General features: G+C 44.8%; 1 protein-coding gene across 3 annotated transcripts in view; it reads left to right on the top strand.

Moving 5' to 3' along the window:
• Window positions 1–24,976, top strand: part of arhgef4 (Rho guanine nucleotide exchange factor (GEF) 4) — a 401,442-nt gene that overhangs the window by 327,635 nt on the left and 48,831 nt on the right. For all 3 annotated transcript variants that reach the window (XM_070883351.1, XM_070883348.1, XM_070883350.1), the window contains one exon: window positions 3,566–3,705. In XM_070883351.1, the coding sequence (XP_070739452.1) occupies window positions 3,566–3,705 (140 nt within the window). The remainder of the gene's footprint in view (window positions 1–3,565; window positions 3,706–24,976) is intronic.

Here is a 24,976-nt window from a genome sequence, read left to right on the forward strand (position 1 = left end):
TAAATATTCTTGAAATTATGACTTTAAGAGCCAGTTTCAAATTTATTGCTTTTTTTAACGAGTTTAAAATAAAACTCAAAAATAAAACAATTATCAAATAAATTATGGCTAGGTAGTTTCTTCAGATTGACGGCCGATGGGTAAATTGGTCAGTAGATTAACTTCCCTCCATCAAGTGTAGCTTTAGAAATGATTAGTGTGGGTGTATGGGATGTATCTGGGTCATATAGGCTTTTAGGAAACGACTCCCAAGTAAGAATTACCTCTCGAATTACAGAGGAAATCTGTATGTTATCCGTTCTAACTGGATGATATACCTGCATCTTTCCTGCGTATATCCAGACCACGCCCAAGAAGGTCATAGGTTACGAACTTTCTTCCAACATCCCAGAATGAGCAGAAGTTCAGCCCCAAAAGACCCTTTGTGATGTAGACAGAGGCCTTGGTATCTGCCTTGACCACGCCAAACCCCAGGGACTGTATTAATTCACCCTGACCCTCAAACAGCACACTGGTTCGAGCATATGCACAAAGCTAATTTTCCGCTCTACTCTCCTCCAAGTGCCTTGAATCTCCACAAAATATATTTATTTATTTTCTTAAAGAAATTTTCTTGAAACATCAAACAATCAGGGGGTAGAAATTCACCCCCGCCGGAAACAGGTCGCAACGACCATTTTTCTTGTTTTGGTCACCGCAATGGATGCAGCGGATCATCTTGCTAAATTCAGCTCTATGACGTTTCTTTTTGAGCGGGGCGGACGTCAGTCATAATGGGGGTGGAAATGAGGGTGGGAGCGGGTGTCCGTCATAAGAGGGGAGCAAGTGGGGGTGGGAGCAGAGTGTCTGACATAAGAGGGGCGGAAGTGGGGGTGGGTGGAGTTTCAGCTGCTGTCAGTCATCAGCGTAGTGCTGGTGACATCATCGCGCTGGCGCATCAACACTTCTCTCCCCTTCAGTTAAAGGGGAGAGTCACTGCGAGCTCTGCAGTTTTATAAGTTGGGTCCACTGGGCCACCAGAGAGGGTTTTGGCTGGGCCAGTGGCCTGGCACCCAAGAGGGGGTGCCAGGCTGCCTGTTGGCGGCCCAGCCAAACCCAGGGGCATAATTGTCGGGCCGACCTGGCAGAAAATACTGTCGGCAGTACCGAGCGGTGGCCGGAAGAATTTCTGCGGTGAATTTTACTTGTGGGGCTGGACATCGCTGGTGCGCGCTTTGTTGATGCACTTAGGAGGGTTCGTCAGCAGCAGGGGAGAATTTTGCGAGCAGCGACTTTTCGACTACAAATCGGCGGCCATTCAAGACCGCCGCGTAGCCGCCGCTTTCCGGCAATAACCGATCTTATCGAGGAGGTGATTTTCAGCCCACAGGTCTCATGTCAAGTGCCAACAGGTCACTCAAACCACAAAGCCAGGCTGCAAGCATCATTGCCGTGGCTTGGAGTTTCTTTTTTGTTTGCGCATTGACAGCTGAGCAAAGATCAGGGCAAGAACGTAATGTTTTGGTGGACAGATAGAAGAAACTGTAAATGTGGAAAAAAACCCAGAAAATGCCAGAGACACTCAGGAGCTCGATTTTTGTTGTTACCACCTGGGAGTCAGCCAACTGGGCCGCAGGACAGAAATTCTGTCGGGAATGATCGTACGTCGGAACGGAACCCGTCTAAATTTCCTTCCATTGATATGAGTGGAAGTAAATTCCAGCGAGCTCTCTGTGGAGCATGTGATCGGCACTGCAAGAGGTGGTGCTTAATGCTCAGTAAAGCCAAACATTTACCCGTGTGTCTATAGAGAATAATTCAGGTACAATCCTTTATCAGAACCAATATTCTCTTCACAGATGCTGCACATCTCCAGCATTTTCTTTTCTTCTTGTTTTGCCATTGTGATCTCCACAGAGACCTACATGTGTTTTAGACAATATAGCTCCCAGAGGTCAAAGAATGTAATCGTTGACTATCTTTAGACAGATGCCACCACTACAGAAACCTTATTAAAGCGCTGCTGTTGAAAATATGTAGTGAAGCATTAACAAAATTGTATTGATTAAACATCTACCATCTAGCTCAGAATGTTTTACATAATATATAATGTTTCCACAACAGGTTTGGCCAATCTGCAATGGCCATTGAGTGTTTGGGGTAATTTGCAGTCAGATTCAGCTTTATTGGTTCTGAAATTCCAGCAGGAATCGAAATTGTAATGCTGTGTCTCACAAACCAAAGAGTGACCAGAGGGCAGCAGCTCCAGCTGCACTGGGAATGCTAAAACCGACCATGACCTCGCCATATAATCTGTGTCCAACAGACTGGTGAAAATCAAATTTGATGCTATAAAAGGAAGTTACCTCATTTTCATGGAGCTTATTCTGTGCCTGCTCACTCTAGCTGCCTGGAAACTGGGACGGCCTATTGGCTCAAAACAAAGGTATGCCAAGCCTGGAATTCACCAATGGGACCCTTATATACCCTTATAGCTCTTGTTTCCCAGCACCGTGGCTGCAGTGTGTACCATCTACAAATGGCACTGCAGCAACTTACCAAGGCTTCTTCAACAGCACCTCCCAAACCTGCAACCTCTACCACCTATAAGGACAAGGCCAGCAGGTGCAAGGGAACACCACCACCTCCACGTTCCCCTCCAAGTCACACACCCTCCTGACTTGGAAATATATCGCCATTCCTTCATCGTCTCTGGGTCAAAATCCTGGAACTCCCTTCATAATAGCACTATGGGAGTGCCTTCAACACAGGGACTGCAGCAGTTCAAGAAGGTGACTCACCACCATCTTCTCAAGGGTAATTAGGGATGGGCAATAAATGCCGGCCTTGCCAATGACTCTCACATCTCAGGAATGCATTTTTTAAAAATCACCACTGCCACTGATGCACAGAGTTCTCATCCAAGGCCAGGAGTGAGAACACTCGGATCAGGGAGTCTCTGCCACTGGCATTGTCTGCAGCCCATAATTTACCTTGTTTGTGGCGATAGAAGTCTGGTGTATGTTTGATTCAAATGCTTTTCTCAATTTGACAACACTCAATCTTTGATGATGTCATGTAACTAGCCCTCATGATCACATGTCTAGGTGTTGGCTTGTGAGATGAGCACTCAGTGTGTCTCACAAAACACCAAAAAGATGAGTACAAAGTGCTACATGCAGTGGCCACAGGAATATTCATGTCTAAATAAGCTGCTCCTAACCTCCTCCAGGCCTACAACCCTCGAGAACTCTACGTTCCCCCAACTCTGGCCTATTGTGCATTCCTCACTTCATTTGCCCCACCATTGGTGGCCACGCCTTCAGCCATCTAGGCCCTAAGCTCTGGAATTCCTTCCCCAAATCTCTTCACCTCTCCATCTCTCGCTCTTCATTTAAGACTCAGTTTAAACCCACCTCTTTGACTAAGTGTTTGGTCACCTGTCCTAATGTCTCCTCCTTTGGAGTCAAATTTTTGTGATGTGCCTTGGGATGTTTTACTACATTAAAGGCGCTATATAAATGCAAGATCTTGTTGTTTGTTAATTGCTAGAATACAAGTTGTCTTGTTTTTATTCACACTGTAGTTATCAACGATGGTGCACCAGATAAGACTGCTTTTGCTGATGAAGCTGGAAGTGAGGAGGATTTGTACGAGGACTATCGGAGTGGAAATCACCGGTACGGGCACCAAGGAGGAGGCGGAGAGCAGCTGGCCATCAATGAGGTATCGGGCATTAGAGAATCAAGCAGAATATTGTATGCTCAGAAAACGGGGCTAGCACACAAGAAGTTGTAAAAGTCCGCTATCTCCTCATGTAGATCAATCAAGTGTTGCAATATCATTTTTAGCGTAATACCTCAAAATTATTGACAATCAAGGCAAATCTCCTAGTATTATAAATATTTTGCTCACCAAATATTCAACAAGTTGCACAGTTAAATTTTGATGAACTCATAGCCAGTTTGACAATAAACGACATGCTTGATCAACATTGAAATAAATTGCAGATAAAAATAGTTAAATGAGAAATCTCCATCACAGCCTATTTAATCATTCACTCTTCAATGCAAGTTAAATGACAGCAGAAAATGTTTTTGTTTGTTTGCAACAACACATTTTATCCAGAGGTGATTGCACTTCTAAAATGTGCAGTAGTCTCCTGATGACACTTGTCGTTTGTATTTACTGTAATTAGAAATATATGGGTAACTTCACTGATACTACCCTCCTGGTGGGAAGATGTGCTTGAAGAAAGCACGGATTAGTGAGTAGCCACTACAGTAATGTGGCACTATCTCGGACCTGCGCTCACCTCAAAAGCATTACACCATCAGGACTGCAGGATCACTGAATTTATCCTACAGTGTCAGAAACCGTTTGTATTTCAACGTGCATTCTTCAGTTCATGTGATACTGAAATTAGGAATTCTATACAATGTGAATGAATGACAAATGGTTGAGACCATTGGAAATTCTGTACGATGGGAGGGATTGAGAAGTGACTTGATTTATCGAGGTTCTGTGCAATAGGTGTGAATGAGAAGTGACTTTGGTAATTTGGACTCTGTTGGGTGAATGCAAATGGATGAATGTAAATGGGAACTGGCTTGGTATACGGGATGTGATTAAAGAAATAATCAGGATTTATAGTAAGCTGTGCATAGTGACTATGTACGATATGAATATGGACCACTGAATATCAATCAGTGACTGACACAAGTACCAAACTTGTAACAAGTTAAGTCCAGTTTTGCAATGCATTGCATTAACTATTTTTGGAGTGCAACATATTCTATTTCTGCCACAACAGTAATACAAAAATTATACCGATGATTTAAAACACATTTCTAGTATTACTTGTTTCCATAGAGACAAAGATGTGCACAGAATGCCTAGTGTTGTGGTTGGAATCAAACTGTTGTTGATGACTGTTGGCCATCTTCAAGTATTCTTTGGTCCCATAGCAGGCAGCAGTGTTATGATACAAATAAATCTGTGTCGGTCTGAACGAGACATTGGTCGATGAACACCACCGCAGGTCAGGAGGATAAAAGAGCAGCGTGGGCCCAGGAACGTCATAGGCCACCCCGACCTGCAAGAGGACACCACCGCAGGTCGGGAGGATAAAAGAGCATACCTCTGCAGCTTCCAGCACGAGCTGCTACAAGTGTGCGACGGCTTCGAGGTGGGCGACTGGGTAACATCATCAAAACCCCCAGGTCATCGTTTGGAGCGTGGGCAGGAACATCGGCGGGACTTGGTACAGCAGAGGAGCGGGAAGATCAGGGCGGATGAGCGGTCAAAGATCGTGGCGGAGGTGCGGCGAATGTTTGTGGTGGAGGAGCGGCGAGAGATCGTGGCGGAGGAATGGCAAATGAGGGTACGGGGCCACGAAGAGCCAATGGCCCAGGGGCAGCACGGTACAGCCCACACTGCGATATGTGTGTGCACTAGGTCCGTGCAGCAGAGCAGGTCTCCAGTCATCCTGGTTAACCCTTGCCACTGGATAAAGGTCGAGCTCTGTCAAGACCGTGTGGTGGCTGGTGTGCAATGGTCACCACACATTTAAAAAATCCATGCACAGGCATCTTCCACCCCCTCAATTGGAGTTCAGGACTGGAATATCAGGTTCTTCTTTGAAACATCTGTGAACTTGTGGAAGCAAGTCACCCTCGTTCGAGGGACTGCCGATGATGATGATATGGTACAAGTGCAGGATATTAAGTTGCAGTGAATAATGACAATCTCACTGATTCACTGACCTCATCAACCATGGGGGTAATTCTTACCTTCACCTGCTGGCCCGTGACCTGGTGGAGCAGATCGCCCACCAGGATTGTATCCCATGGACGTCAATAGTCTGAAAATCAGGCGGGTTCTACGCCAGGCGGTGATCCGATCAGCCAGATTACCGACTAGGTGAAAATGACCTCCCGTGTGTCTTTTCTTTATAATAGTATACGTGCTGTGGAGATAACTGGCATAATTGTGTTCTGTAACTGGTCAGTTTGTTTTCTCTGTCAAAGAGTCTCATGGTAAAAGGGCACTGTTCCCCATATAGTTGATATGTGGCAATATGCATACTGAAGGACTAGTGGTTGTAAAACAATAAATGCAACTTTATTGAGCCACAGTTAATGTACATAAAACAACTATATATTATGTGCCAATAATTATATCAAGCAATTTTTTATAAATCACCAGGGCAAATCTTGACTGCTTTACATAACTCTGTCAATTTGAATAAAGAAAAAGAAAGCACTTGCATTTATGTAGCACCTTTTGTGACCCCAGGACACCCTAAAGCGTTTTATTGCCGATGCAGTATTTTGAGAAGTACAGTCACTGTTGTTTTGTTGGAAAACACAGCAATTCATTTGGACACGGCAAGGTCCCACACACAGCAATGAGATAAATGACCAGATAACCTGGTTATTAAGTGATATTGGTTGAGGGATAAATATTGGCCAGGACACTGGGAGAACTCTCCTGTTTTTCTTCTAAAGGTGCCATGGGATCTTTTACGTCCACCCAAGCGGGAAGACGGGGCCACAATTTAAAATCTCAACCAAAAGGTGGCAGCTCTGACAATGCAGCACTCCCTCAGTAGTGCACTGATGTGTCAGCCTAGATTATGTGCTCCAGTCTCTGGCTCAGAGGGGAGAGTGTTACTACTGAGCCAAAGCTGGCTATTTAACTGATTTTACTCTAATTGGTGCAACGTCACAATGCAAGCATCTAACACTGCTCTATTGATGAGGATGGGATTCAAGTAACTGTGTCAAGCACACTGTCAGGTAAATGCAATGATATAATTTCTATTGACTTCAATCGGGATAAAAATCAGGAGAGATGTAAAACTGGCCGCCGACTCACTATCACCTGTCTTATGCTATCACACAATAACTACCCCATTGTCTCTTGCTCTGGTCTGATTTTGCTGACATGCACTCAACTGTTTCCCTCCCTCTGAATTTCCCATCATCTCAGTCTGACTACTGGACACTTGACCTAGTCCTAGTGTTCGCTGTTTCCATTAGATTGAGTGGTGCTTATGTTCTGAAAGGCAATTAGAGGGGGTGCATTTAAACGTTAATCACGAGTTATACTCCAGCTCAGTCCCTTGGATTCAGAATTCATTCGCACCGCTGGAGTTGGCAAGTTGCCCACATTCTTGATTTTTTTTCCTGAAACTGCAAAGTTGCAGCCTTGCAATTTTATTTTGGGAAAAAAATATATTTGGCTTTTTTTTTAAACACAAATGCCCTTGCAGTTTTACAGAGGGTGAACCAGGTTAAATTTGCATTGGGAAAAATAATCGAAGGAAGATCAGAACTTCTCAGCAACCACGTTATGAAAGTAAGCAGCACTCGTTCAACGAGCTTCCGCACTAACTGCCTGGCTCCTTATCCGTTTGAGATGCAGAAATTCTACGCAACCCTCAATGGGTTAAATCACACCGCTTTGCTTCTCACTCCATCGGTCAAGCAGCAAAAAAATAATTTTTTTAAAAAAGGCAATGAAGCAGTTAACAAAGTTGCATGTATATAATTTTTTTTACATATACAGCAGTACATTGCAAACTGCCCCCCCCTAAAAAAAATGAACAGACTGTCCATTTCAGTGAAGTATCTGGTTAAAAAAGCAGCTGGAATCAGTATTTGCCTGTGGTACCGTGTTGTAATGAGCACCATTGTTTCCCCAAGCCCTCGTGGGCACTGCCCACAACCATAACCCTCAGGGTACCAAGGCAAGAACCATCCATCTTACCGGTCAGTGGCTGCTATGCCATTTACAGGAATTGGCATTTTACTGAAGGGCTGAGCGTCCGTGAGCCGTTTGTGAGCAAAGCTGTACTTGCCAGAGAGAAAAAGACCTCCATTAATTTCAGTTGCTGCAATCAGGAGATAGTTCAAGACATTTACAGTAAGTGGGCGAGCATGACTTATATAATCTGCTGTGAACGCTTCATGCACTGATTTTTTTTCCCCCTGCAGTGTCGCATTGTACTGTGTTCTCCAGTAACATTTTGTTGTAGCTTCAAGCTTGTGAATGGAGAATATTGTTCAGCCTCTCACAGCTGCTGGCTCTCATTTTGTTGGTTTACTAAGGCTAGATTTCCAAATTGTATTCCTTTTACTTTGTATTTTCTTTGTGAATGTTCTGTTCATCCAAGTGAAGAGTGTTACGGAAAGAAACACTTTTTTATTTTGGGCAACCGAGCATCAAGCTCTCCGAGGTGAGGAACTGCAAGGTTAGACACTAACAGTGTGGTCACCAATTTAACTGCTGCAGTCACAATAATCACGATAGAATTAGCAAGGAAGTACCGGCATTTATATAGCGCCATTCACGACCTCAGAACGTCGCAAAGCACTTTACAGCCAATTAAGTGCTTTTGAAGTGTAGTCACTGTTGTAATGTAGGAAACGTGGCAACAAATTTGCACAAAGCCACAAACAGCAATTAAATAAATGACCTGGTCATCTATTTCAGGTGCTGGTTGAGAGACAAATGGTGACCAGGACACTGGGAGAACTCCCCTGCTCTTCTTCGAATAGTGCTGTGGGATTTTTTATGTTGAACTGAGAGATGGGGCCTCAGTTTAAAGTCTCATCCAAAATACGGGACCTCTAACAGTGCAGCACTTCCTGAAATGTCAGCTTAGATTATTTGTTCTGGAGTGGGAAGAACCCACAACCTTCTGACTCAGATGCGAGAGTACTACCACTGAGCCAAGGCCGACACTTTTTAAAAATGTATTAATTCACAGGATGAGTGCATCACTGGGCAAGGCTAGCATTTATTGCCCATTCCTAATTGCCCTTGAGAAGTGGTGGTGAGCTGCCTTCTTGAATCGCTATAGTCCGAGTGGTGAAGGTACTCCTACAATGCTGTTAGGGAGGGAGTTCCAGGATTTTGACCCAGCGATGATGAAGGAACAATGATATATTTCCAAGTTAGGATGATGTGTGACTTGAAGGGAAACTGCAGAGGTGGTGGTGTTCCCATGTGCCTGCTGCCCTTGTCCTTCTAGGTGTTTGGGAGGTGCTGTCGAAGAAGCCTTGGCAAGTTGTTGCAGTGTATCTTATTGATTGGCACAAACTGCAACAGTTTGGAGGGACTGAATGTTTAAGGTGACTTCAAGGATGAAATTGGTAGAAATGACCAACACATGGTCCTTGTGAAGACAAAGGGGGAGAAATTGGCCTCCTTTGCACCTCCTGTTGGTGCCTCTGGGGGGGGGGGGGAGGGGTGCGAGGAGGGTGCGATAGCAGGGTGCTACCAGTTCTGCAAGAGTACTGATGCCCGTGAAATTGCCATGGAGATTTGCGCCCCACGGAGATTGTGATATCATCCGGCTGTGCAGTGTCCCGGTAACGCCCCAGATGCGAACTTCGGTTCCGAACTCCTGCAGCATCGCCGGTCGTCAACACTGGCAGCTGCAGGAGACGTTTTAAGGGAGGCCGGCCACTTGGGGAGCGGTATTTAAAGGTGATTTTTTTTCCATTTTGCTGTGCGTGATTGATCAGCCCTGCACTCTCTTAGAATGCTTGGTGCTGATCGTCACGGGTCGCGGCTGCCGTCGGCGACGAGGGACATGGTTGTAATGCAGAACCTGCAGCAATGGGCCTTCCCTTTAAAGGAGGGAGGAGCCTCGGAAATGGACATTGTGCAGCGCTGCACTGCTACTATCCCTCTTGCCAGCTTTAACGCTCCAAGGGAAGGGATAGCACTTGATTTAGTGTTCACATTGGCTTCACTTGCATAGCGCCCAGCGATACTTTTGTGCTAGCGCAAAAGTTATCGCCCCAAACGGGGTGCTCCGCAATTTCTAGCCCAAAGTCTCATCTCCATTGCGAGGACACCCTCCATCATGTAGAGTGGCACATCACTGTGTTAAGGGAAAGATTAAGAACAGATCTAGCTGCCCAAACACGGGCACCCCTGTGGTGCTGAAGGCATCAGCAGCAGCAGAATTATATAGCACCACAATATATAACTTCATGGCCTGGCACATCTCTCACTCCTTGCTCAATATTAAGGCAGGAAACCAGCCCTAGGTCAATGCAGGGTGCAGAAAGGCATGCCAGGAGAAGCACTAGGCATCAATGTTCCTGCTAGCTTTCTTTTGGGTGTACAGCCCCTTTAACGGGCTGTGTGACCCATTCAGATTTCGTTTTTCCACTTAAAAGCCGCTGAGCGGCCTGCACAGGATCTCCAGACCCTGACCACACAGCTTAACGGGAACATTACTCGGCATACCTTAGAATGAGGTTTCAATCTAGTGAAGTTACCACATAGGGCCACCTGCAGGCTGAACAACAACACTAGTAAACTATAGACAGAGCTCAGTAGTTCCACAACAAGCATACCAGGGCAAAGCTCTGCAGCTCTGCCACACCCAGTCGAGAATGATGACGGGCAACCAGGCAACTAACAGGTGAAGAAGGCTCCATGAACATCCTCAATCATGGTGTGGCACCGCTCGAGGCTAAGTGGCAAGGCTGTTGTTTCTACAGCCAAAGGTGCCTAGTGGACGATCATATCCAACCCTCATTGATACCAGTGCCAAACCAATTCTGTTCACTCCACATAACATGAAGAAATGACTGGGTGCAATGGACACAGCAAAGGACAGGGCCCTGCACCAGCTCTAGCTTCTCCCCTACCAAGCTATGACACTGGAATCTACCTGACAATGCGAAATATTGCACAGGCATGTCCTATCCAAAAGAAAGCAAAATCTAACCTGGCCAATTACTACCCTGCTCCTCCCAATCAAAGTTATGTGAAGGAAGGAATCTTCAATAGTGCCATCAAATGTGACCTACTAACCAATAGACTACTCACCGACGCTCAGTTTGGGTTCTGCTAGAATCGCTCTGCTTCAGACCTCGTCACAGCTTTGATCGAGACATGGACCCAAGATATGAATGCCTGAGGGGAGGTGAGAGTAGCTGCCCTCAATATCAAAGCAGCATTCGACAGATTATTGCACCAAGGAGTCCTAGCACAACTGAGGCCAATGAGGGGGCCGGAGGAGGGGGGGGGGGGTGGCGGGGGTGGGGGTGGTGTTGTGGGGAGGGGGACGGTGTTGTGGGGAGGGGGACGTCAAAAGAGAGCCTTTCAGTGATTGGAGTCATGACTGACACAAAGATGGCTCTGGTTGTCGTAGGCCAGTCATCATAGCCCCAGGACATCACATCAGTTCATCAGAGCCCTGTATTTTTTCACGAGTACAGAGAGTACTCTTTTGTTAAATGTACAGTTGAAAAACATGCTCACACAAATCCTCAATGTTCTTGTCCCACTCCCCATATTCTTAGGGAAATGAAAACAATTGCAAATGATTCCTCAGCAGTATTTACATTTCTGTGTTGCCCTGGGGAATTTGTAAATATTTATTTTGGGGCATGCTGATTAGGAGCAGACAGGCCATGTTGGCTGGGAAATGGATGCGAACTTTAACCTTTTTGTGACAGCATCACTCACATGTCAGAAATTAAAGCCTGTCTGAATAATATTGCTTAGTTAGTGTCACATTATTGGTAGTGCTGTGCTGTGAACTCCTGTCCATTGGGAACTGGACTTCACTGGATGTCATTTCACCTCATACATTTTTAACCAATGCTACAAAGACGGGATTTTCCTCCTTGTATTTCTGCAGCTTTGATTCAAACTCTTATGCCACAGATAAGAACTGTGCCGATTGTTAAACAATACCTTCTGGCCACTAAGAATCCAAGAAGTTAGTCTTGGAAACTAAACAAAAGCTCTTCATCATCATCATAGGCAGTCCCTCGAAGCGAGGATGACTTGCTTCTACGTCAAAAAGGGATGACTTCACAGGTGTTTCAATGAAACATAGAATCATAGAAACATAGAAAATAGGTGAAGGAGCAGGCCATTCAATATGATCATGACTGATCATGCAACTTCAGTACCCCACCCTTGCCTTCTCTCCATACCCTCTAATCCCTTTAGCCGTAAGGGCCACATCTAACTCCCTTTTGAATATGTCCAACGAACTGGACTCCACAACTTTCTGTGGCAGAGAATTCCACAGGTTCACAATTCTCTTGGTGAAAAAGTTTCTCCTCATCTCGGTCCTATATGGCTTACCCCTTATTCTTAGACTGTGTCCCCTGGTTCTGGACTTCCCCAACATTGGGAACATTCTTCCTGCATCTAACCTGTCCAGTCCCGTCAGAATTTTACACGTTTCTATGAGATTCCCTCTCATTCTTCTAAATTCCTGTGAGTATAAGCCTAACCGATCCAGTCTTTCCTCATATGTCAGTCCTGCCATCCCCGGAATCAGTCTGGTGAACCTTTGCTGCACTTCCTCAATAGCAAGCACGTCCTTCCTCAGATTAGGAGACCAAAACTGCACACAATACTCAAGGTGTGGTCTCACCAAGGCCCTGTACAACTGTAGCAAGACCTCCCTGCTCCTATACTCAAATCCCCTAGCTATGAAGGCCAGCATGCCATTTGCTTTCTTTACTGCCTGCTGTAGCTGCATGCCTACCTTCAATGACTGATGTACCATGACACCCAGGTCTCGTTGCACTTCTCCTTTTCCTAATCTGTCACCATTCAGATAATAATCTGCCTTCCTGTTTTTGCCACCAACGTGGATAACCTCACATTTATCCACATTATACTGCATCTGCCATGCATTTGCCCATTCACCTAACCTGTCCAAATCACCCTGCAGCCTCTTAACTTCCTCCTTGCAGCTCACCCTGCCACCCAGCTTAGTGTCATCTGCAAACTTGGAGATATTACATTCAATTCCTTCGTCTAAATCATTAATGCATATTGTAAATAGCTGGGGTCCCAACACTGAACCCTGCGGCACCCCACTAGTCACTGCCTGCCACTCTGAAAAGGACCCGTTTATTCCAACTCTTTGCTTCCTGTCTGCCAACCAGTTCTCTATCCATGTCAATATATTACCCCCAATACCATGTGCTTTAATTTTGCACACTAATCTCTTGTGTGTGACCTTGTCAAAAGCCTTTTGAAAGTCCAAATATACTACATCCACTGGTTCTCCTTTATCCACTGTACTAGTTACATCCTCAAAAAACTCTAGAAGATTTGTCAAGCATGATTTCCCTTTCATAAATCCATGCTGACTTGGACCGATCCTGTCACTGCTTTCTAAATGCGCTGGTATTACATCTTTAATAATTGATTCCAGCATTTTCCACACCACCGATGTCAGGCTAACCGGTCTATAATTCCCTGTTTTCTCTCCCTCCTTTTTTAAAAAGTGGGGTTACATTAGCTACCCTCCAATCCATAGGAAGTGTTCCTGAGTCCATGGAATGTTGGAAAATGACCACCAATGCATCAACTATTTCTAGGGCCACTTCCTTAAGTACTCTGGGATGCAGACTATCAGGCCCTGGGGATTATCGGCCTTCAGTCCCTTCAATTTTCCTAACACCATTTCCTGACTAATAAGGATTTCCCTCAGTTCCCCTTCTCACTAGACCCTCGGTCCTCTTGTATTTTCGGGAGGACCTAATATTTAAGATTCCGAACTACATCTCGGAGGGTGGAAGATGCTTGTGAGTGGATTTTTTTAACGTGTGGCGGCTGTTGCTCACCAGCCACCACACGGGCTTGACAGAGCTGGGTCTTGGTCCAGTGGCAAGGATTACCCAAGACGACTGGAGACCAGCTCTGCTGCACGGACCTAGCGTGCACACATATCGCAGTGTGGGCTGGCCCGTGCTGCCCCTGGGCCCTTGCCTCTTCTGAGCCCCAAACTCGCGCCTCTCCTGGGCTCCGGTCACTTCCTTCTACAAACTCTTGCCACTTCTTCGCCCCTCCTGCTGTGCCTGCCTGCTCTGCAATCAGCGACCTAGCTTTGCTGCCGTCGCCCTCCTGCAGCAGCACGCGCTGCTCCCTGCAGTGGTATGCCGCTGCACGCTGCTCCATCTAATGGCCCCGGCCTGCTGATGGTCTTGCAGGCCAGGATTGTGCCGATTTCCGGGCCAGGCCGCCGCACGCTGCTCCCTTCAAGAAGCTCTTATTTGTTGTTTGAGAAGGTGGGCTTGTTGATTTTAAGGTCCAATGGCCTACACAAGTGGAACCAGCACCATGGTTTTTTCAAATTAATGCGGAGTTCCTTATCTGGTGTGCATGTATGGAAACTTATACTGTGAGCAAATCATGCAGACATAAATATGTGTTCCTGCTGATTGGCTCTTATTGAGCAACCGGATATTTATAGCAGTTGTTAATCACTGGCCTTTGTAATGTTGTTGTATCTCATTGTGAAGCAGTTGTCTATTCAGGACACTCCCCTTCAAGCAATCTCCTTTGTTGGTCTTGTTATGCTAATCGGCCAACCTCTCAACATCAAAAGATGCTTAACAGTTGAAAAACTGGACTTTTGCTGCAATTTTGCAGTTCATTCTAAATTCTGAGACTGAGTCAGAAAGATGGGGGTCGAACTTGCTGATGGCCGCTGAGAGACCGGGCGGCACTTTCGGCGGGAAATTGATGAAAAATAATTTTAAATTTGGGCTGGCAGCAAACGAGCGACGTTCACATCAAACTGGGTGGGAGCGGGTGGGAGCTCCCAATCTCAGCGGCAAAGGCTCTGCCGCTGAAGTGCCGCTGAGGATGGAGTTGGGCCCACGGAGGGTCGAAAATATTCAAATAAAATTGATTGGAAAAAAAGAAAGATTACCTGGAAGACCTTCAGGGAAACCCATTAAGGTAAGTCACTGTGAAAAAAAATGTATTAAAAAGTTCACTAACCTTTTTTATTCAGTTTTTTAAACTTACCTTGGGGGTTAAACCAGTCTCCTCGCAGCGATCCTTCCCCCTGCTGGCGCCGACTCCCGCCAACTCCCGCCCGCACCAATCTGGCATCTCGGTGGGCGGGAGGTCACTTGCGCCACTTGGCCGTCCGCCGACGTCAGCAGGCGGTTCCCGGCGGTTCTCCCCTCCTGCCCACTCCAGCCCAGGTGCAAACTGGCACCGGGTGCAACCCGGAGAGGAATGTTGGCAGATCTCAGTGGCAGTCGGCGGTAAGACCATCAATTTCGGCCCCATGGATTCTGTCGTGTATAAACTGGAATCGTGTGCACCATGGGTTAAATTCCATTCAGCAGGGAGGCTGCAAAAAGTCTGAGAAGACAAAGTCAGGCAGGATTTGCCAATAGAGACCATGTTGTTTTCGAAAGACTTTCTCAGAACTACTGGGGACATTATTCAAATGGCTAATTAACCCTATAACGGCATTGCTCATTGCATCTACATACAATTATTGTATTATTTTAGTATCGCTAAACTTGTGAAGCTTTGTCTTTTTGATGTAATTGTAAATAAATACTTTCATTACTTCACTCTATTAAATCTCTGGTGTGGATTTGATATTTCAGGAACAGTAGCAATCGGAGGAAACCTCCCCCACCACACCCCCTCCACCCCCCGCTCTGCCACATTATACATTCTGTGGACTTGCAAAGGTCTACTACTATGGATGCTTGTTAGGTTTGCTCCATGCTAGTTCCAAAATGCTTGTTTATATGTGAGAGGGTGGGATAATAAAACCACACTTTTTCTAAACTAACAGGGATTATGCCATGCAAGTGAAGCAGAGTGAAATACATGCAAAAATCATAAAGGTCCATAATTGTATATAGAATTTACACCACAGAGACAAGTCATTCAGCCCAACTGGTCCATGCCGGTGTTTATGCTCGACATAAGCCTCCTCCCACCCTACTTCATCTAATCCCATCAGTATGCACTTCTATTCCATTGTCCCTCATTTAGCTTTCCCTTAAAGGCATCTATGCTATTAGCCTCAACTATTTCTTGTGGTAGCGAGTTCCACATTCTCACCACTCTCTGCTTAAAAAAGTTTCTCCTGAATTCCCAGTTGGATTTATTAGTTACTATCTTATATTTATAACCCCTGTTTTAAAACAGAAACTGCAAGAATTACTCTATTGTGCCCAACATTTAGAAGAATCTCAATCTGTAATGCTATAAACTTAGTATCTCTCTATTGTCGTGTCATGGGCCCTCGATATACATTTTCCTTCGGGTTTGTCAATGCATCAATTCCACTCCCACAGGGTGGCACATTTTCAGCTCTCTCGTCATCCTGCTGGTGATGTGGAGGCGTTTCAAATAGGAAATTGCAAGTGTGAAAAAGTGATGAGCAGACTAAATCTGAGGGAAATAATAACTTAACCATTCCAGCATGGAGGGCTGGAAATTTCAAAGTGACATGGTTCTGGTTTTGCAACCTACAAAAATCAGACCTAATTTTAATACAACATAATAATACGCAATGATTCATAGTACATTGTGTTTGCCTAAGAGATTTGGTTTTAAATTCAGTCCAGGAAGGTTGGCTGAAGATGTTTTTCTCTCAGCATCAAAGAAATGTTAGGACTGAGACACAGGGAATCAATACTGTTCTCTCGGAATTAGAAGGTGGAGTGTAATTCAGTCTTAATTTTAAAGTTATTCCATTCTATTTTTATTATAATACTTTCACATTATTACCAATCTCTCCCTGGTATTGCACATGGTAATCTGGAGAATATAGTCTCTCACTTAATTGCCTTTGTTATCTCTGTGTTGCTATCTGTCTCTCTCTCCTCTTCAATTTCTGTTTATATTTCTTTCCCTAACCTTTTTTCTGCTTCCTCTGTCCTCTTCTGCTCCTCGCTGGGTGCATCCTTTCCTTTCAGGCAGGAGGTGGACAGTATGGAGGTGTGGGACAAGTATAATTAGTTCTTTTTTTCTAACCGTCAACAAAACAAAGATGAGACCATTATTTGGCTTCAAAGTCTAACTGGCCCTGATTGTGTGAAAGGTAAATTAACATTTGTATTCCGAACTCTACTCCGGCTGGCTTTTTCTACTTCTGCACCCACCAGAACTCAATGTTCCACTCATTGAAATGATTTGGTGGAAAATCGTGGGCTGGCGAGTGAAGTAGCAGAAACCCTGGCCTCTGTCTCAATGCCGCTCTCTCGCTCTCTCTCTCTCACTCTGTGTATCTTCCCTGTCAGCAAAATAAATGTTGGATGAAAAAAAAGACCAAATGAGGAGAATTTCCCCCTTTTTATAGCCCCATTAGTATCTCCGGTGGGGGTGGGGGGGAGGGGGGTGCAATGGTGTTTTCGACCAGGGGAACCCTCTTGGAAAATTTGGGGGAGCACTGTTCTGTGCGCGCTGAGCCCTCACCATCTTGTGCCGATTCCTTTGGGCCCTGCGGGGGAAATTGCTCCAACGGGCTGTGAGGCTGGCATGGGCAGATGCCAACACCAGCATCGCAGCTGACAAAGCTGGTGGACATCCGCCGCCAGGGCGCCCCTTATCGTGCCCCGGGCCGCCATTTTATTTGTTGACCAATAGTTGCATCGGCCCGACAAAGGTGGACCTCGCGTCGACTGGGCCACCATTGTGCAGCCCAGCACTCCGTGTTGGGTGCCGAGCTGCTGGCCCTGTCGATCATCTCCCTAGTAGCCCAGTGGCAGCCACCAAAGGGCTGGCAGAATGCGCAGCGGCCCTCCCCTTTAATTGAGCGGGCCTGCTCCGAGCGGTGCTGGACTCAGCAGTGCGCTGCTATCCCAGGAACGCCCCTCAAAGGAAGCGGAATGTCGGAGACAGTGCTGGAGACAGCACTCCGCTTCCTTCGAGGGGCGTACGGCCCAATTCCGCATCAGGGGCGGGACTTATGGGCCGGGCACAGGAAGTCCCGGCTCCGGAAGGTTATTGCTCCAATCGGAGCGAAGGGCAATTTCGGGGCCAAAGAACTTTGAGTGCTTTGTGGGAACCCAATGGCCGAAGTTGTGATTTATATATGTAATTTTTATATAAATGTAGATGTAGCAATTTATAATGCTAACACAAAATGATAACTAAAATGTGACAACACAAAATAAGGTTTAGAAGGCTGGATGTACATGCAACTATAAGATTTTGAATATATTATCATAAAAATCTTCTTGTCGGTGTGCATTCTTGTCCCCTACCTTAGCTCCTGTTGTCAGAATTTTTGTTCACACTTTTTCTCAATAGAATTTTCTATGTCCAATTTTGCTGTTACATTGTCAACTATCACGTGTCACAATGTAATTATAGGCTGCAGCACCTACATGGTGCAGGATTATCTTTCCTCCACAAATTACTCCAAACAATTGCTGGAAAAAAACTGTTGACCATTTTTTTCTGAGAAACTAAAATTTTTAGCATCCAGAATAATATTTTGAACAAAAAATTTAAAAAATAACAAATAACACAACTGCATATGCCCATTGAATTGTCTTGTGTATTTAATGCTTTATTTAATGTTCTTATTTAAAGGCCTCCAGTGTCTCCCAATAGCTTTTTGCCCAGAGCTGTGAGTCTGTTAGTTGAATGTAGATTATGCAGTCTGAGCGCGGTGTTGTTCCTGAAATGGCACAAACATCGTTACAAGACAGTAAATTCTCTGACTGACTCTGAGCAATGCCATGCAATATCTACCAGTGATTGCAAAAAGAATGAGGCAGATTGTAAACCTGTTTAAATGTAGCTGTGTTTATTTTTAGGAATGAGATTCAAGCAAATAGGTCACCTTTTTAAAGCAAGTGAGCTTCCGTCCAAGTGGGTTAGAGTTGGCAGTCCTGCCCTTGCTCACTTGCTTCTTACTGGTGCAGCAATTTTAACTGATGAATCCTCAGTATGTTGCAGCAATTAAAACATTGGAACATGTTAATTGGCTAATTTTGGGTGCTCTATGCAACAGAGATCTGATGAGCACTCCATTAACAACTCGAGTTGTTGAATATCTTTGAATTTGAATATTGGCCTCAATCAGCATCGCACCCCAGTAAAGAGGTAATAATTGATCACTGATGCTCTCATTACCTCTGGCATTTTTCAAATGTTGTGTATAATAGAACGACATCTTCCTTTTCTTTCAAGAGGTTTATTGGTCATTATTGATTTTACTAGCACACAATCAAAATTTGACTACAGGTGATTTTGCTAAATAGAATGCTGACAGCAGGAATAACCAAAAATTAGTCAATCATGGTGCGCTTCTACTAAAAAAACACACACGTTAAAAAAATCCATGCACCGGCATCTTCCACCCTTCATGTAGTTCGAGACCTGGAATATTAGGTCCTTCATTGAAACACGTGTGAACTCGTCCCTTTTTGGAGTGGAAGCAAGTCATCCTCGATTCGAGGGACCCGCCTATGATGCACTTAAAAGAACATAAGAACATAAGAAATAGGAATAGGAGTAGGCCATACGGCCCCTCGAGCCTGCTCCGCCATATAATACGGTCATGGCTGATCTGTCATGGACTCAGCTCCACTTCCCCGCTCACTCCCCAAACCCCCTTATCCCCTTATCGTTTAAAAAACTGTCTATTTCTGTCTTAAATTTATTCAATGTCCCAGCTTCCATAGCTCTCTGAGGCAGTGAATTCCACATATTTACAACCCTTTGAGAGAAAAAATTCCTCCTCATCTCAGTTTTAAATGGGCGGCCCCTTATTCTAAGATCATGTCCTCTAGTTCTAGTCTCCCCCATCAGTGGAAACATCCTCTATGCATCCACCTTGTCAAGCCACCTCATAATCTTATACATTTTGATAAAATCACTTCTCATTCTTCTGAATTCCAATGAGTTGAGGCCCAACCTACTCAACCTTTCCTCATAAGTCAACCCCCTCATCCCCGGAATCAACCTAGTGAACCTTTTCTGAACTGCAAGTATATCCTTTCGTAAATATGGAAACCAAAACTGTACGCAGTATTCCAGGTGTGGCCTCACCAATACCCTGTATAACTATAGCAAGACTCCCCTGCTTTTATACTCCATCCCCTTTGCAATAAAAGCCAAGATACCATTAGCCTTCCTGATCACTTGCTGTACCTGCATACTATCCTTTTGCCTTTCATGCACAAGTACCCCCAGGTCCCACGATATTGCAGCACTTTGCAATCTTTCTCCATTTAAATAATAACTTGCTCTTTGATTTTTTTTCTGCCACAGTGCATGACCTCACACTTTCCAACTTTATACTCCATCTGCCAAATTTTTGCCCACTCACTTAGCCTGTCTATGTCCTTTTGCAGATTTTTTGTGTCCTCCTCACACGATGCTTTTCCTCCCATCTCTGTATCGTCAGCAAACTTGGCGACATTACACTTCTACTAATGCTCCTTCAAAATGACACAAGCAACAATGAAGGGCTGCCACCGCGATGAATGGACAATGCTGGGTGCCATTTCTTCAAGATGTGGAAGGACTGAGCTCACATCTTGCTTCAATTCCTGTCAGTTCTCCCAGTTCCAGCTGCAGTATAAACAGGACTTTTCCAAGTAGAAGTGATTCTGACGATATTAACAGGGCAGTTTTGGAATTGAGCAATTCAGACTGGCCACATATCACTTTTATTTTCAGTAACTGTCATTGATTCTGTGTGGGAAAGAAGGAACTTGTTTTTTTATCTCGGTACACAAACATACGGCTTTTATTAATTCCAATGGGTTTGCAATTTGCTTCACTGTTGTTCTAATAAAACCTCACTGTTGGTATCGTTGTGACCTTGATCATTACGCAGGGTGGAAACCACATGGTGTTTTTGAAAGCTTTCCACAGATTGAAACCTTCCGTGAGAGCTGCTGGGTGCTAGTTCTGAATTAAAGCTCTGGTATGCCTTGGCAGATTAACAACAATTTGCACTTATATAGCACCTTTACCATGGTAAAATGTCCCAAGGCGCTTCATAGTAGCATAATCCGACAAAAAACTGACACCGAGCCAAAGAAGGAGACATTAGGACAGGTGGCCAAAAGCTTAGTTAAAGCAGTATGTTTTAAGGAGGAGGAGAGCGAGGCAGATAGATTTAGGGAGGGAATTCCAGAGCTCAGGACCGAGAGGCTGAAGGCCCGGCCACCAATGGTGGGGCGAAGGAAGTGAGGAATGGACAAGAAGCCAGAGTTGGAGGAAGGCTGATTTCTCAAGAGGGTTGTAAGGCTGGAGCATGTTACAGAGATAGGGAGGGTGAGATTTGAACACAAGGATGAGGATTTTAAAATTGAGGCATTGGTGGATCGGGAGCCAATGTATGTCAGCGAGCACAGGGGTGATGAGTGAACAGGCTTGGTGCAGGTTAGGATACGAATAGCTGAGTTTACAAAATCATATATTAAGCCAATCTGCATATTTGAAAGGAGTATGTAATACTAACATCCGGTTGAGTAGTTATGTATATATGTGGTACAGCCTGGACTTCAACCTTTAGTGATATTTTCTTGCCTTGACTGCAGCCTTGCAAGGCATATTACAATATTCCCTCTAAATATTGGCCCGGACTTTGCAATGGTAATGATGGCACATTGTCAGCGGTCACCATCATTACCCCTCTGAAACCGATCGTAACTTCAGGATTTAGCGCATGTGCAGCTAAACACTGAAATCCTGAAGTTGCGGTCCTGCTCCGTCACACGTGGCGCTCTGGAACTCCCCATAGCCAACAATCAGTGAAGTCAGTTGAACTGATGAATATGCAAGCTTTTCTGCTGTAATATCGCTGTTAAACACCCCATTAAAAAGTTAAGCCATGTTAAAAGAGGTGTAACTGGGGTTTTCACGTTCTATTGACTGTTGAACAACTCTTCTAGCCCTGAAAAACTAATTTATATGAGTTGTCTGGACTGAGTAGATAAAGAGACACTGTTCCCATTGGCAGAAGGGTTGAGAACTAGAGGACACAGATTTAAGATGATTGGCAAAAGAACCAAAGGCGATATAAGAAAAAACTTTTTTTACACAGCGAGTGGTTAAGATCTGGAATGCACTGCCTGAAAGGGTGGTGGAGGCAGACTCAATAAAAAAAATTGCAGGGCTACGGGGAAAGGGTGGGGGAGTGGGACTAGCTGAGGTACTCTTGCTCGACGGGCCGAATGGCCTTCTTCCGTGCTGTAGCCACTTTATGATTCTATATATTTTTTTTGTCTCCTAATACTCCTGTGAAGTGCCTTGGGACATGGCGCTATATAATTACAAATTGCTGTTGTTGGAATATCAAATTTCTCCATTATGATAGAAAATTACTAGATTTTTTAAATAGTAAAAATACTTTTTACATTTTTTTAAGTTTGTTTATGATATTTCAGCTTCTATCGTAATTCCATGTGTATATCTCAATCTTTATTTTGCGCTCTGTACATTTTTTAAAAAAGTGTATGGCCCTGAAATTGCGGTCGGAGGCTTTCCGCAAGCAATTGCCTCCGACCTGAAACATTTCTACGAATTTACCTGGTGGAGGAGCCTGCGATTCCGTTGGGGAGGCCTTCTCTTCCCGCGCTGCGAAGTGCGCTCCCGTCCTCCAGGTTCCCATGCAGAAGGTGCAGTCATGTGTGACTGCTCAACCAATCAGGTACAGTATTCCACAGCTTTCTCATTAATAGCAATGAGAACTCCGTATCTACGAGTTATTGCTATTAATGAGAAAAAAAAACAAAGACACTTAAACACCTGTAATAAAAAATAAAAAACACAGCTCACTTAATTTAAATTAATTGAAATTAAAGTTAATAAATATCTGAGAGAATATTTTTTTTTCCGAGTTTTAAAAAGTTTTTAAAATTATGGTTAAAAATAAATGTAACGTAGTGGACAGCGTTTTTAAAAAGTGTTTTTCAAATTTAATTTAATTATATTTTTGTATGCTTTTAAACTCTTACACCTGCTTTTATCAGGCGCAAGAATTTTGAGGACATTTGCTGGGCAAGATATGGCTAAATACCGCAATCTTGCCCAAGCAAATGTCCTCGCTTCCGACATACAGAGGATCTGTCAAGCTCCAGCATTGTGCGCTGAAAACCAGCCTTTCCGATGCCCTCCCGGGTCCTTAGAAACTTTGCACGGACCCAGGGAGGCCGGGATTTCCAGGCCAATGAATAGTCAGTGCTTTTTATTCCCTGGTTTGCTGAGAATTCTTCAATGTGTTTGGTTGCTTAGACAGCTTGATGACATCACTGCTGCTTTCTGCTGGGGATCCCCTTTTGACAGCGCTACAATCAATTTAACATCAAGGAAGCTCAAATTTTCTCCACAGAGATTGTGAGATCTTTGTGGGCAACTTTCTTCAAGATCAGCGGCGATCTCGCCACTGACCACAAATTCTGGGTCAATTGTCACTTCCGCTATGGGGACTGCTGTGCTGTAGTTGATTTGTTGACTTAGGCATCAAAATAAACCCAAATGGAGCATATTGTTCTATTATATTTAGGCAGTGAAGAGAATGTGTGCTACAGCTAATTGTGGTATTGTTGATTGGAATCTATCAAAGTGCAAGTTTCCGGAAGATATAATTCACTGAGAAGTCTCCCAATATGATTTTCTAATTAAACGTCAGCTGTTCAAACTCCAGTTATATGCTTTTCCATTGAAGAAATGTACTGTGCAGCATAGATTTGCTCATCCCTCCACTTTGCTAAGGCCTGCAGTTTGCTGTGTAGCTTGGATACTGTGCTGATCACCTGATTGGTCTTAGCCTCTCAGATAAGCACAGTAAGTTGCCTGAATGCAGCATTCAAGTCAATTTGCATCTGCTGTGCAAAAAAGTATGTGAGCGATAGCCTATCTGAGCCGACTAAGATACAGAGGGCTGAAGCTCAGTGGAATTGAAGACCAATGCCAAGTGATTTTGCAGCAATAACGAGATAAGTGCACTAGGTACTGAAGATCGGTCTTGTAAATATAGTAAATTAAATGTTGCAGTTACCTGAAAGTGCTCTTCTCTCAATCTGCTAGCGGCACTGCAAAACTGGTCGAATCAGCAGAAAGTTGCTGCATTAATTTGCAGGGCTGCTTCATGACTGAGGAAGTTGCTCCATGGTGAAGGATAAGGAACGGTCAAGGAATTATCAGTCTTTGAGTTGCTCGGCGGAATCCGAGGCACAGCAGTCGGCGATCCTCTTTATGCTGCCTTTCTACTAATCCATACGGTCAGACATTATTGTTGCTTTCATAGATGGGTGTCTCATCACATCTAATCATCACAGGTTAGCATAAACAGTAAGGGGTACTGAGAGATTAACCCTTTCACAGCTTAATATATTTTTCAGGACCATCTCTTTGGCTAGCATGTAATACCCACAAGAATTATACAGGAGAATTCTTTTGACCACAAGGTGTTTCATCATCATCATCGGCAGTCCCTCGGACTCGAGGAAGACTTGCTTCCACTCTTAACATGAGTTCTTAGGTGGCTGTACAGTCCAATACGAGAACCACAGTCCCTGTCACAGGTGGGACAGACAGTGGTTGAAGTGAAGGGTAGGCGGGGAGACTGGTTTGCCGCACGCTCCTTCCGCTGCCTGCGCTTGATTTTTGCATGTTCTTGGCGACGATACTCGAGGAGCTCAGCACCCTCCCGGATGCACTTCCTCCACTTAGGGCGGTCTGTGGCCAGGGACTCCCAGGTGTCAGTGGGAATTTCGCACTTTATCAGGGAGGCTTTGAGGGTGTCCTTATAACGTTTCCTCTGCCCACCGTTGGCTCATTTGCCGTGGACGAGTTCTGAGTAGAGCGCTTGCTTTGGGAGTCTCGTGTCTTGCATGTGAACAATGTGGCCTGCCCAACAGAGCTGATCAAGTGTGGTCAGTGCTTCAATGCTGGGGATGTTGGCCTGGTCGAGGACGCTAATGTTTGTGCGTCATTCCTCCCAGGGGATTTGTAGGATCTTGCGGAGACATCGCTGGTGGTATTTCTCCAGCGACTTGAGGTGTCTACTGTACATGGTCCACGTCTCTGAGCCATACAGGAGGACGGGTATTACTACAGCCCTGTAGACCATGAGCTTGGTGACAGTTTTGAGGGCCTGGTCTTCAAACAGTCTTTCCCTTAGGCGGCCGAAGGCTGCATTGGCGCACTGGAGGTGGTGTTGGATCTCATCGTCAATGCCTGCTCTTGTTGATAGGAGGCTTCC

Source organism: Pristiophorus japonicus, chromosome 6 (assembly GCF_044704955.1).
Source record: "Pristiophorus japonicus isolate sPriJap1 chromosome 6, sPriJap1.hap1, whole genome shotgun sequence".
Taxonomy (NCBI): domain Eukaryota; kingdom Metazoa; phylum Chordata; class Chondrichthyes; family Pristiophoridae; genus Pristiophorus; species Pristiophorus japonicus.